Raw genomic sequence first — 14,625 nt, forward strand, 5'->3', positions numbered from 1 at the left:
GAGGATTCTATTGATCAGAAAACAGTGAAGGTGTTTGGGGAAAAAAAAAATTGGATTAGGTCCCAAGAGATCTGGATTCATATCTTAGCTTTGTAACTATGTACTATTTATTTGACCTTGGCTAGCTAGTCACTTCTGTTCGCTGGTCCTAAGTTTTCTTTTCTGTAAAATGATGGGATTGGAAAAGACAGCGTCAAAGGCAGGAAAGGTTATGTTCAAGGTAAATTCAAATGAACTGTACAAATTGCAAAATTTTCAGTGTGATCATTTATACCTCATAAATCAGCAAATGTTATAAATAAGAGTTTGATTGATTGTTTGGTTAATTGTCTAAATTTAAAAAGGTATGAAGAAAATCTTAATAATGCAGGTTAAATGTGAAGGTGTGTCATGTCTGCATTTTTCCTCAGAGAGCTGGTTGTTAATCATTTACCAGCACACCTCTACTCAGCAGTCTTATTCTTACTCTTAATTTGTGATTTTGTGATTTCTAAGGTTATTTCCAGTTCTGACATTGTATAAGGGTTCTTCCAGCTCTGACACTGTGTTCTGCATTCTAAGTTTCTACCAAGATCTGACATGCTATAGTCTATGTTCTCAAGTCCCTTCCAACGCTGTGAGCAAGAGTGCCTTATTAGCTGAATTAAATGGGCAACATTTCTGAGGGAGTATGTTTTAGGAAAAAATAAAAAAGATTTCTGCTTGGTGTTTTTCTCTCACACAGCCACTATGGGAAATGAATTGAGTGTTCCACAAAAAAATGAAGAGGAGATGAATGAATCATCAACAGACCCTTCACAGGTAGCCTGGAAACATTTCTGTTCATATGATTTGCAATATTGCTTTACTGATAGGATAAAATCTCCAGAAGTCCCCAAGCTGAAATACCCAAATGAAATCATCACAAATGAAATTCCTCTGTTTAGCATAATGCTTTACCTCCACTAAGACACAGATCTCCTTAGGAAGGATAACTATAAACTATTGCCATTTATACCTTACTGTGAATTATCTTCCTGCTCTCTTTTGATCCCTTTATCCAAAACTGCTTTTTGATCATTCATTCATTCACACTGTTGTGTAATCTTGGGCAAATTCTTCCCTCTGGCTGGACAAATCACTTTCCTCAGCTGTAAAATGAGCAGATTGGACTAGCTGATTTCCGGTGCTCCTTCTAGCCCTGGCACTCTACAATTCTTTAAAACTTCAATTATCATTTCAAGTACATATTTTCAAAGGAAACAAATTATTACTTTCATAAATACAAAAATAAATTTAGACAATAAAAGACCATTTTCTACTAACTTAGCTTGGGGTCTTGATACTAAGCAAAGGAGACTAACTCCACAGAACAGATCGGATACACAAGAGACATGCCTCCCCCTACTTTGCAGTTTCATTCCTCCAGTCTTAATTGCTTGGCTATTCCTGCACTATTAAAACTGGCATTAGAAATTTTTGAACAGGAAGGAATTTTAAATATTATCAAATTCAAAGTCATCATTTTAGAGCTGAGTAAAACAAGACCCAGAGAATCTGTGACCTGCCCAAAATCATGCAGTTAGTAGGTAACTAGTTCCCATAAGAACGGCTTGTGTGTATCACTCCTCTATGAGGTTTCTAAGTCCCTTGAACAGGTTTACTTCTGTAGGGCATAGCAAAAAGTTTCTGGAAAGCCATAATTTAAACTAAGTTTAGCTGTGGATAGAGTTCATTGGTGGCATTGATTACTACATGTTCTAATCTAGCTCAGAAAAAGCAGATTCCTTTCCCCAAGAAGGCTGACTCACATTAGAGTGTTTGCTATTGCAGATTCCTCCTGAATCTGGATGTGTTCAAAATGGGCTGCCTGCTGTAGAGTCAGCTCTCCTTGTTCAACAGAAGAGTGATGGTATGTATGCATATAGTTCTGAAATGACAACTAACCTAATTTATCAGACACAATGGAACAAAATGGAATGTTTGTGTTTTTGTACATGTGTATGCCCACGCATAGTTTGAAAACACCAAAATCTTGCATTTGCTCCCATTACTACTTAAGCCTAAGAATTTAAAGTGGATAAATAATAGCTCCCACTCATCTAGAGTTTTTTTTTTCATTCATTCAGTCAATAAACATTTACTAAGCACCTACCAGGAGAAACAAAAAAAAAAAGGCTAAAGACAATCCCTGCCCTCAAGGAACACACAGTCTAATCAAGGAGACAACATCTAAATAACTATGAACAAATAAATTATATACACTATTATACCACTGAGGCAATATGCACAGTGGTTGTTGTCGGTGCAAATATGCTGGCATGGTTCTGTATCGCAAAATATAACATACTCTCCATATAGAAGACAGAAGAAGCAAAGCATTTATTCAGACACCAGAAAACCCAATCCCAAAACCAGTAAATCCAATCCATCCAAGCAGCACAGAGATTAATACGCATTATCACCACAGAGAACCACTCCATCTCAAAACCATTCCCCCCTGCTGGGGCCTTCCCACAAACTCACAGCACAGCTAGCACACCTTCTCTCTCTCTCTCTCTCCTTAAGCTCTAACTGCTCTGAGCTTTTCCTTTTCTACCCTTTCCTGTTCCTTTTGTTCAGCAAACTCCTCCTACCACATGTGACTTAGGCTTCCTGTGACATAAGCAGGTCACATGGGCCTATTAATGGATGGGAAGATCTTCAAATTTACATTACCATTATAAGCATAAAAAGGAAATAATCAACAGATGGAAGGTACTAGATTTAAAAGGGATAGAAAAAGGCTTCTTGTCTTCCTCACAACAATTCTGCATAGATAATAAAAGTATTATTGTCTCCATTTTATAGATGAGGACCCTGAAACTCATGTAGACAACTAGTGCTAGATCTAGAGCCAGGAGTTCAAATCCCAACTCAAATACTTACTAGCTGCGTGACCCTGAGCAAGTCACTTAATCTCTATCTGCCTCAGTTTTCTCATTTGTAAAATGAGAATAGTAACAGCACCTACCTCCCAGAGAAAGTTGATGTTAGGATAAAATAAGATAATATTTAGTAATGCATTTTGCAAACTTTAAATCACTGTATAAGAGTTTAGAGGTTAAATGACTTGTCCAAGGTCATACATTTGGTAAATAGTAGAACTGGGATTTGCATGCAGGTCTTTCAAGACCAAATCACTTACTCTTTCCATCACACTACCCTGCCTCTACATAGAAAGCTATTCATGTATTCTCAAAGGTGAGTTTGTTCAGCACAGTGGAAGGTTTACCTCCCCACATTCTACTGTCATTGTAAGATTACAGGATTATAGAAAAAAGAGAAAATCCCCAAGGTCTGACCAAATAAGATATTGAGATATCTTTGGTTTTCCATTAATCTAGAAGTTTCAATAAATATAACACAGAAAAGTGGAAAGAGCCTGCATTTGGAGTCAGAGAAACTAGGGTTAAATCCTAGCTCTCCTCCTTACTTCCTATATGACCTTGGGCAATCATGTCCCTTTTGTGAGCTTCAGTACCTCCTCTATAAAACGAGAGGCCTGGACTAGATGACCTCCAAAAATCCTCCCAACCCTAGAGCAGTGATGCTTGGTCTATAATCATTCATAATCCTACATCACTTTCATTCTGCAAAATGCTTCCTTTGCAAAAATCATGCATATGTCTATGTATGTTTGTGTGTGCCCTTAGCACAATGCCTGGAATATGCCTTTGTTATTTAGTCCGTTCAGTCATGCCCAACTCTTCATCACCCTATTTGGAGTTTTCTTGGCAAAGATACTGGAATGATTTGCCATTTTCTTTTCCAGCTCATTTCACAAATGAAGGAACTGAGGCAAACAGGGTTAAGTGACTTGCTCTAACAACAATGCTGCTGATAGCACAGGTTCTTTGATCTGCTTTTCTAAGGAAAGCAACTCTAAGGGGTTAACAATCTCAGTTTAATTAAACATATATACATATCATTCACTTAGTTCAGGGGGAAAAGGTCAGGCCCCTGAACTTCAGGGCAAATACAAACATAAATTACAAACATGAACAGACAAATCTTGTCTGATCAAATCACAATAGTTACCAGAGAAGCACCAACGTCTGGGTTTCAAAGCCAGGGGGGCTATTTCAATGGCTTGCCCAGAGTCTTGTCACCCTTTCAATGAGTATACCCCCAAAAGTGAAACACTAACCTTCTAACACAGATACTCTGCTCAGGGCCCTGAGGGCCGGGGCCAACTTAGCATTTAGGGTGTGGAAAACCAGGTTGTGGGAAAATTCCTCAACCACCAGCACCACATCATATACAAATCAATGACTCTCTATTGTCTTAGTGCTGAGAAACACTCCAAGACAGAAAAGATCCTACTTTACCTACCCCATTCAAGCAAAGGCCAGACTCATTAAAAGTACTTGATAGCAAAAAAAAATCCTTTCCTGATTACCATTACACTTGCCCAGAGCCACACAGCTAGTAAGCATCCAAGGCTGGATTTGGACTTGGGTCTGTCCTAACCCCAGACCCAGCACTGTATCCACCATGCCACTTAGCTTTCCCTACCTGAAATATAGTAAAAGCTTAATTTATGCTTTTTGATTGACTGAACATCCTGACTGAACAACAGTGTGCCTGTGTTTCTGATAAAGCCTGAGCTTACTCTCAGTAGGAATGGTTCCATTCTTTGTACTTATGTCCCCAAGGCCTAGCACAGTGCCTGGGACATCATAGGCATTTAATACCTTTGAATGATTGATTTATTTTTAGGCTAGAGCTACGATTTCACTGGGGCAACTAGGTAGTGCAGTGGATAGAGTATTAGGCCAGCAGTCAGGAAGACATCTTTCTGAGTTCAAATCCAGCCTTGAACACTAACTAGTTGCGTGACCCTGGGCAAATTATCGAATCCTATTTGCCTCAGTTTCCTCATCTGTAAAATGAGCTGGAGAAGAAAATGGCAAACTCCTCCAGTATCTTTGCCAAGAAAACCCCAAAAGGTGTCATGAAGACTCAGAGATGACTGAACAAAACAAAATGATTTCATTAGTATAGAGAACTCCTACTGAGGAAATCCTCTACAGCTATGCAAATTCCCTCTTTCACTGTAACTTATAGGCTTAGAGAGAGCTTTCTGAGGTACCAAGAGGTTAAGGGATATGCTGAGGGCCATACAACGGGCATATGCCAGGTCTTCCTGATTCCAGTGGCAGGTCTTTGGCACATAGCTAGTGATATATTATGGAGATCTGGAGCTTAATCAGGATCTTTTCTCAAATATTGTCCCAGCTTTGTCAATGGTACTTCATAAAATCATTTATTTGAACCATTAGCAAATGACTATTCCCTGTTGGCATGTTCTTTAGCTCAATTTTTGGAACTTGAGAGAGGGAGAGCTTTGGGCTTCATTGATGGAGTTTAATGTAGCTAGCATGCTGAGAACCTAATCAGGTCCCTCCTAAGTAATGTCATATAGTAGAAAGAGAGCTGACCTCAGAGCCAGGAAGATCTGTGTTCAAATCCCGTCTCTGATATATATTGACTGAGTGACCCTGGGCAAGTCACATATAATTTCTCAGTGCTCTAGGAAGCTCTCAAAGGCTCTTAAGTTGTAGAGAGATGTCCTAGATTGGAAGGGAATGATTCCTCATGCAGGTAGTTTATTATTTTGGTGAAATCACAGATATAGTCTCAATCCTGCCTTTCTGTATCAGATAACCAGATAAAGGTAGAGAATGGCCATTCAGTGTTATTGGGTGATATATTTAAGATTAGGACTAGGATAACCTATATCAAATTGCTTGCTGTTTTGGGGAGGGGGGAGGAAAGGGAGGGAGAGAGAAAAATTTGGAACTCAAAATCTTACAAAAATGAATGTTGAAAACTGTCTTTACATGTAATTGGAAAAAAATACTATTAAGTGCAAAAAAAAAAAAGATTAGGATTAGGTTAGGAGCAAGAGTCTTCAATCCTTCCAAGCTAGTTACTAAAGACTGAGAAGCATATACGAGCATCATGGAAGAGAAGAATTAACAGCCCAGGTGTGGGACTGCAGAGTGAAGGATGCCTCTTGCCTTCCTGTTTTTTGCTGACTATACGCAAGCCTGAGTCACCTCTCCCTGGTGAGCCCATTGCTTTTCAAAACTCCACTGTTCCTATCTCACCCAGATCCTTTGTTGTGTGGTTCCCTGAAAGGTAAGGATTAGACCATTTCTTTCACTCTTACCTCTTCCTTTGCTTAGCACTGATAGAATGTCAACCCCTCAGATATTTGAAAGAGATTCAAGGGAACATTGGGTGGGGGAGGGATTGTACGCCAGTGATAAAAAAGTTCTCAGATCCTAATGTTTTTAGCATTTGATCCTGATCTTCAACACCAGCTTTGAAACATTCAGTCCACTCTCTTTATCTCCTTCCTGCTTAAGTTTATTCTGTACAGGTTTGGCCTTGATAGTGACTATTGGTTATAGGCTCATTTCTGTGGATTTGGCCAGCTCTGGCCTGCTACTCCTAACCTCCCAAAAGCTGCTATTTCTGCCTTCAATATGGCTTATAGAGATCTAGGGCTGAGGCAGTCTTTTCTCATAAGTGATCCCAGCTTTGTCAGCTTGGAATACTTTACTCTCAAGTCACTGGCCTCAACCTGGTAAAGCCTACCCTGCCTAGTAAGATAGGCCTCCTCCTAATCCAGGCCTCCAAATTACCTGCCCTTATGTTTACAGGCTTTAGCACTTCCCTTCTCCCACTGGCACTCTCCATATTCCAGGCCCTTCACCCTATGTTTGTTCTAACTGGTCCCCTGAAGCATATTTTCTGAGCTGGAGCTTTTGATAACTTCTACCCTTTATGGAAAAATTATGTCTTGCACTTAAATCATATGGGCCCTGGATTCATGGCTTTACCCTATCAATTTTTGTGACTGGCTAACGGTTCTCTTCCTGTGAGATGGCCCCTGTTTCCTCACTTGAGGATGAGCTTAAGTGACAAAAATAATTGAGGGCCAAGAGAGCATAGAGCTCTAAGCATATATTTGTTGAGTTGAATAATTACTAGATGCTCTAGCATCTAGGAAGCTAGGTAGTGCAGTGAATAGAAAAGCTGGGTGCAAATCCAGCCTCAGATACTTTCTACTGTGAACCCCTAGACAAGTCACTTAACCTCTATCTACTTCAGTTTCCTCACCTGCAAAATGGGGATATAATAGCACCTACCTTCCAGGGTTGCTATGAGGATCAAATGAGATAATATTTGTAAAATTTTTATAAAATATTTGTAAAATGTCTGTAAAACACTTAGCATGGTATCAGGCACATAGTAGGCACTTAACAAATCATTCCTTTCTTTTTCCCTTCCTCCACTCTCTCCATCCTTCCTTCTTTTCTTTCTTCCTTCCTCCTTCATCCATCCTTCCTTCCCTCCCTCCCTTCCTCCCTTCTCTTTCTCCCTCCTTCCTTCCCTCCCTCCCTTCCTCCCTTCTTTTTCTCCCTCCTTCCTTCCCTCCCTCCCTTCCTCCCTTCTTTTTCTCCCTCCTTCCCTCCCTCCCTTTCTTCCTTCCTCCTTCATCCATCCTTCCTTCCCTCATTTCCTTCTTCTTTCCCTTCCTCCCTTCCTCCCTCCTTTTCTCCCTCCCTCCCTTCCTCCCTTCTTTTTCTCCCTCCTTCCCTCCCTCCCTTTCTTCCTTCCTCCTTCATCCATCCTTCCTTCCCTCATTTCCTTCTTCCTTCCCTCCCTCCCTTCCTCCCTTCTCTTTCTCCCTCCTTCCTTCCCTCCCTCCCTTCCTCCCTTCTTTTTCTCCCTCCTTCCTTCCCTCCCTCCCTTCCTCCCTTCTTTTTCTCCCTCCTTCCCTCCCTCCCTTTCTTCCTTCCTTCTTTCTTTCCTCCTCACTTAAGGATCCAGTTATTTCTCTACCTTAAAATCAAGAGTTCTACTTGAACTAATCCCACACAGGGTGGGCCCTGGAGACTAAGTTGATGCAGTAATAACGTTAATGATAATGATGACATTCCCAGTCACTACCATCTTCAACCCCTCTCTCAGCAATTGAACAAGGTCATTTCACCATACCCTTGAGCAGAGATGCTAAGGGGAAATTCTTAAAAATGTTAATAACAACAACAACAGAAGCAATTTAATTTTGTACCTTTTAGTTTGTCAAGTTCTTTCTATTTATTGTCAGATTTGGTCCTCAAAACAACCCTTTACGCTGGGCACTATGGAGATTCTTGTCCTCATTTTATAGATAAGGAAACCGAGGCTCAGAAGCATTAAGTGGCCCCTTGTCCACGTAGTTATTAAATATCCAAAGGCAAATTTGAACCCAGGCCTTCCTGACAAGTCCAGCAACTACCAACTGCAGGCATTAGCTTCTAGGTTCAAAACATCCCTAAATGAAGTTGGTGGGTAATAAATCAATCAACCAGCAAGCATTTATCAAGAAACTACTCTGCATGAAGCACCGGGGATGCAAAGACAAAATTGAAACAGTCCCTGTCCTCAAATAGCTTACATTTAATCAGGGAAAAGATACTTATATACATATATGTGTGTGTCCATACCAATATATAGATATAGACATATGTATGTCCATATCAATATATAAATAGAAATATATCTATATGTGTATTCATATATATGCATATACATATATGTGTGTATTACAAGTACAAAGTAATTTGGGGAAGGGGTAGGGACAGTGGAGAGTAACAGCTAGGAGGATTGGGAAGGGCCCAGTGAAGGTTGTGGCACTTGAGCTGAGCTCTAGGCAACAGGGATTCTAACAGATGGGAGCGTAGAGGGAGGTTATTCCAGACATGGACAGCAAGCCAGTGCAAAAACACAGGAGGGTAATGGAAAATTGTGTGTGTGGAGCAACAAGGAGGCCAGTTCGGCTGAAATGTAGGGTGCATTAAAGGGAGTAGTATGTAGTTAACCTAGAAAGGCAGTCTGAAATTAGGGTATAAAAGGCTTAAAATGCCAAATGGGAGAATTTGCACTTTATTCTAGAGGCGATAGGGGACCACCAGAGCTTTTTGATCAAGAGAGTAACATGGTCAGACCTGGGTTTTAGGAAAATCATTTTGGCAGCTGTGTGGAAAATGGATTAGATAGAGGAGAGATTAGAGGCAGGAAAACTAGCAGGCTGTTGCAGTAGTCCAAGAGAGAGGACATGAGGGCATGAACTATTGTCATTACCATCTGACAAGTGAAGAGAAGGGGACAGATGGAATAGATGTTGTGGAGATAGTCATTAAAATTTGAAAAATGAATTTATATTACAGGAGGTGAGGGAGAGTGAAGAGTTGAGAATGTACAGCTGAGTGACTGGAGAGATGTGAGTGTCATCAATGGAAATAGAGATGTTTTCAAAAAGTAGTAGGTTTGGGAATAAAGAGAATGAATTCTGTTTTTGGACACCTTGTGTTTGAGATGCCTATGGAACAACTAATGGGAAACATCTAATGAGCAGTTTGATATGGGAGTGGCATTCAGGAGAGAGATTAGGGATAATTAAATCCATGGAAGCTGAGAAGATTACCAAGAAGGTATGGAGAGAGAAAAGAGAAAAGGGCCAATGACAGAGCTTTGAAGTAGACCTACAGTCGATAATGTTGTTATTCAGTTGTATCCAACTCTTCACAACCCCGTGGACCATATTGTCCAGGGGGTTTTCTTGGCAAAGATACTGGAGTGGTTTGCCTTTTCCTTCTCCAGTGCATTAAGGCAAACAGAGGTTTAGCCCAGGATCACACACAGCTAGTAGGTGTCTGAGGTCAGATTTGAACTCAGGTTTTCTCGAATCCAGGCCTAGTGCTCTATCCACTTAGCCACCTAGTTGCCTCCACAGTAGATAGCAGATGAGTTTAAAATGCTGCAAATAGGTCAGGATGAATAAATTTAAAGAAATGGCCACTAGATCCATAAATTAAGAGATCATTGATAACTTTGGAGAGAGCAGTTACAGTTGAATGATAAGGTCAAAAACCATATTGTAAGGGACTAAGAAGCACATGAAAGGAGAAATCAGTAGAGATAACTTTCCCTTCAGAATTTGGCTGTGAAATGGAAGAATGATATAGGAAAATAATTCAAAAGGATAGTAGAGTCAAAGGAAGGTTTTGTTAGTTTGTGTAATAGATGGAGGCTATCCAGGCATGTTTGTATGCAGCAGGAAGGAGCCAATACACAGGAATGGATAGAAATTTAGGAAGAAAAGGAGGATAGTTGAGAGGCCAATCTGCAAAATGAGAAGGCAGTGGATGGCGTCAAGAGTACGAATAAAGGTGAGGAGATTGTCACCTCTTTATCAGATACTGGAGTAAAAGAGGAGAGACTGAGGGATGGTAACAAGGGGCTTTGAGATGCAGAGGAGAGAAAAGAGAGCTCATGGCAAATGGCTTCTATTTTCTCAGGGAGGTACAAAGTAAATTCCACTGTTGAGAGGGAGAAAGCAAAATAATATGAGAGGCTTGAGTAGAGAAGAAAAGGTTTTGAACATTCATTGTAGGTAACGCAAAAGAATCAGTTAGGGTTGGGGTTAGGATATTTGAGGGAATATCAATATATTAATTGAAATCCATACCAGCATATGGGCAAAGGTTCATATTTTAATTCTAAAAATTCATATTTTGATTCGATTAAAACTTTAAATCCCATCACATGCTATTTCTAGAAACAACCAATATTGGCTCATACCAGTTGTTTCTTTCTGTACTAGCTATCAGAATGGGATGTTCTGGGGAAGCTGCTCACAGGCCTGCCAGAATTTGAATTCACAAGAATCATTCAAATGGCTATCAAAACACAGCAAGGGGAAGAAAGACTAATTGAGACAAATATATACATATACATATATATATATATATATATATATATATATATATAGTCAGAAAATACTCTGGAGTGTCTGGGTCAGTCAGCAAATGCTTTCGAGGGCCTCCTATGATCAAGGTGTGCTGGAAGACACAGGAGCATGAGATAGAGGCCTCGTCCTCAAGAAACTTCTAGTTCAGCTGATGCTTGGCATTTGTGTCATGAAATCTCCTATAAAACTACCTGATAATATGTCCTTTGGCATTCCACTTACTTTGAATGGAGTCCAAGACAAGCACATCTTATAGCAAAGTCTATAGTGAATAGTTTGGGGTCAAGCAGGGTCATAGTGAATTTTTTTACTTTTAAAACAATCTGTCAAAAGGGCTCAGAAGTATCTTGGAAACATTCCAGACAAGGTTTTTAGACCCCACTTCTTTTCCTTGTTCATTATCTTTTAAAGCTTCAAATCCTGTAATGAGTCCTATTTGGTAACGATACCGCAGGTGGTTTTGAATATTTTAAGCAAGTGAAGATGTTAAATAATGATTTTTAAAAGAATCATATTACTTATTTGCATATAAATTTGCTTTGAGGAAAATGATGATTAATTTCTACCAGGCGTAGGAAACTAAGCTATAAAATTAGTCTAGAATTTGACATCAGATCTACTTAATGTCCTGTGAAAATTAACCACTGAGCTAACTGGTGAAACTTTTTAATGTATTTCCTAAATGGATATTACATGTACCATGATTCTTAATATACTCTACTATTGACTTCAGTATAACTCCACATGGTCCGTGAAAAGAAAGTAACATACCCTAAAACGGCACCTTCTGAAAGCTTTTGCTCAGGCAAAGTAAATGCAGATAATGTAAAATACAGTAATAGCAGATCTTTAATCTCATACAAAGTTACTCCTTTATAAGCTAAATACCATATTACAATGGAAATCTCAGTATAACAAAATGTTTTCAAAGTCCTAATATCTTTGCACAGAATTCAGGATGACAAAATGCCAATATAACCAAATAATTCAAACATTTACTTGGAGTACATTGTCAAAAAATCTAGCCAATTAAGCCATAAGGAAGAGTGAAAGAGATGTCAACAAGGTAGAAGGGGAAGCATACGTACTTAGTGCAGAAAATATAAAGGATCCCAAGATGTAATTCCACATCTTCATTTTTTAAAGAATTGTCATTAGTTGTCCACTACAATATCCTATGTGTTATTTATGCTACAAAAACTGGGAGCTCAGGCCCCTAGGAATTCACAATCTGAAAGGATGGGTTTGTTTATTTGTTTGGTTGGTTGGTTTGTTTGTTTTGTTTGGGTTTGGGTTTTCGTTTTGGTTTTTTGTTGTTGTTTTTGTTTTTCCTTCCCCTTGTTATTCCCTGATACATTTATTGACCTTCACTTGTTGGACCATGGGATCAAGAGTTGGGAGGTACTGTGAAGACCATCTACTCCAACTTGTTCATATTGCAGATAAGGAAACTGAGGACTAGGGAAGGAAAGTGATTTACCCAGAATCACATATGTAGCGCAGCCAAGTAGCACAAGGATATGCAGCAAGGCCAGGAACAAAGTCCTCTGATTCCAAAGTCAATGCTGTCTCTGCTATACGATGCATTCTTCTAATTTCTCCCTTATAGTTTTGGGATTTTGGGTTTTTTTTTTTTTTACTTCACATGTACATCAAGATCTGCTGGTGGGGATTATCAATAGCTACAGTTGCCATATGGAAGACTTCCTGTAGCATTAAGTATATTACGTATTTCCTGCAATTGATCATTTGCATGTACCAGAATTACAGTAAAGTCCCTCAACCAACAAGCAGATTCATTATGTTATTAAAGCTCAACACAGACTTTGTTTCAAATGCTTTAATCTCACTTCTGGGTTGTTCTTTTTGGAGCCATAAGATTTTTCAAAATAGTCCTATATTTAATTATCTTTTAAATGCAGTATAGCAGACACTAAACAAGTCAAGTATTTTAGTGATAAAAATAGCTATTTACAGAACTGATTTTTTTCCCCCTTATCTTTCTAACTTAATGATTTTCAATGCTGGTTTGGGGACCTCTCAGAATGTCATAAAATTAAGTAAAATTCAATTTAATTTTTAAGATTAACATATCCCCCCAGAGTACCTTGAGGCAGGGAGGGGGAAAAGTAGTTGCAAAATCCAATGAGTAATCAGATGTTGCAGCTCCAGACAGAATGGAAATTCTTCCTTAAAACACTATAAAGAGTAAATTGTCTTAAATAACAGCACATTGAAAAATGAAAGAACTTAATTTTTCTTTAACCTAAGCTACATTTTTAATTTGATTTGTCAATTTAAGACAGTCTTTGAAAGGCTTGCTTGGCAGGGAGGGGGGTACTGCTAATAGATGTCAGAGACAGGTAGGTGACGATTCACCAGAGAAATCACACCGACTGACACGTTTTCCTTCAAATTGGCATTCGAGACTAATGTGCCTGCTTTGCCAAGATAAGGATTGCTTAAATTAATATCTTCCACGTCCTTCTAGATTCTTTTTCTAAAGATGTTTGATTTGAGTTCCAAAATTACCAAAAAAAAAAACCTTTTTAAAAAAATAGAGTTGAGAGTGATAATCAATTTAATTGATCTTATTAATTCATTTTCCTCCCACATTCATTCTCTTACCTGTGTCACCAGACATATATCTCCTATATGCACAAATATGGATTTTTATATTTTTCTCAATATTAGCTTTAACCTTATCGTCAACCAATTGGATCAAACATTTTTATCAATGAAAATAGCTGGCATTTATACAACACCTTGATTTGCAAAGTATTTGAGTATGTTATCTCATTTGATCCTCACAAAAAATCTGTTAGATGCTATTATTATCCCCATTTAACAGATGAAGAAACTGAGGCTCAAAGAAATTAAAAGATTTGCCCAAAGTCACACAGGTAGTAAGTGTCTGAAGCAAGGTTGGAACTGAGGTATTCCTGACTCCAAGTCCAGCTCTCCATGCACTGCACCACTTAGTTTAAGCATATGGAGGACATGGGTTTGGTCAATGCTAGGACTCTAGAATGCCATCTTCTTGAATTGGAAGAATAGGTGATTTATAGGCTTTTTTCCTACCGTTTAATAGCAACTGCTCTCTAAATGTGTGAATTTTGTGCTAAGCCAGCAACCCCAACAGAAAAAGTGAAAACAAGCCTTACACAAAACCTGCATATTTTAAGCCAGTTATAGATTGAAATTTTGGAATGCAGATAACTGGCTCTTGGTCACTTGGCAAAGATGAGAGATCGCAGCTACAGATTTGGGCCCTTCTGATTAAAGTATGTTCTCTGGCTGATCCCACTAGTCTAAGTCCCATCAACTAAGCCCCAGGTCAGTGAAGAAAGCACTTACCGGAGGGTGGGAATTTTAGGCCTTCTTAATACACAGAAAAGATTATTACTTTTTGTGTGTGCTATGGCATGCCATCTATATGGCTCTATACCAAGTGAAGCTTAGGGAGTAAGAGACCAGACTTCAAATTTAACTCAATAATCCTTTGTTTTCAAAATCCTTGCTCCTGGGTGCTTGATATATTGAGATATCTTCTATCCATGAGTTAGATCAGTAAGTAAATACAGGAGGCTTAAAAAAAAAGGCTACCGGTATAGTCCTGTTCTACTTATCAGTAACAACCCCTGCACTAAATGATCCCTAAGGTCCTTTCTACATCTGACCTTCTACAATGCCATGATAGTCTGAATAAATTTATTCTGTGCATTTTTAAAAGTAAGAAGAGGGCATAAAGAAGAAAAACAAGAAAAGAAATATTATAGAGAGGTTTCTATAAA

The 14,625-nt window shown here is 38.9% G+C and overlaps 1 protein-coding gene across 1 annotated transcript in view; it reads left to right on the top strand.

Annotated features, from left to right (window-relative positions):
• The first annotated feature begins 729 nt into the window (after positions 1–729).
• Positions 730–14,625, top strand: part of BCAS1 (brain enriched myelin associated protein 1) — a 141,685-nt gene continuing 127,789 nt past the window's right edge. The window contains exons 1-2 of the mRNA XM_036750916.1: positions 730–801; positions 1,813–1,891. Coding sequence (XP_036606811.1) covers positions 730–801; positions 1,813–1,891 — 151 coding nt within the window. The remainder of the gene's footprint in view (positions 802–1,812; positions 1,892–14,625) is intronic.

This window comes from Trichosurus vulpecula, chromosome 3 (genome assembly GCF_011100635.1).
Source record: "Trichosurus vulpecula isolate mTriVul1 chromosome 3, mTriVul1.pri, whole genome shotgun sequence".
Classification (NCBI taxonomy): domain Eukaryota; kingdom Metazoa; phylum Chordata; class Mammalia; order Diprotodontia; family Phalangeridae; genus Trichosurus; species Trichosurus vulpecula.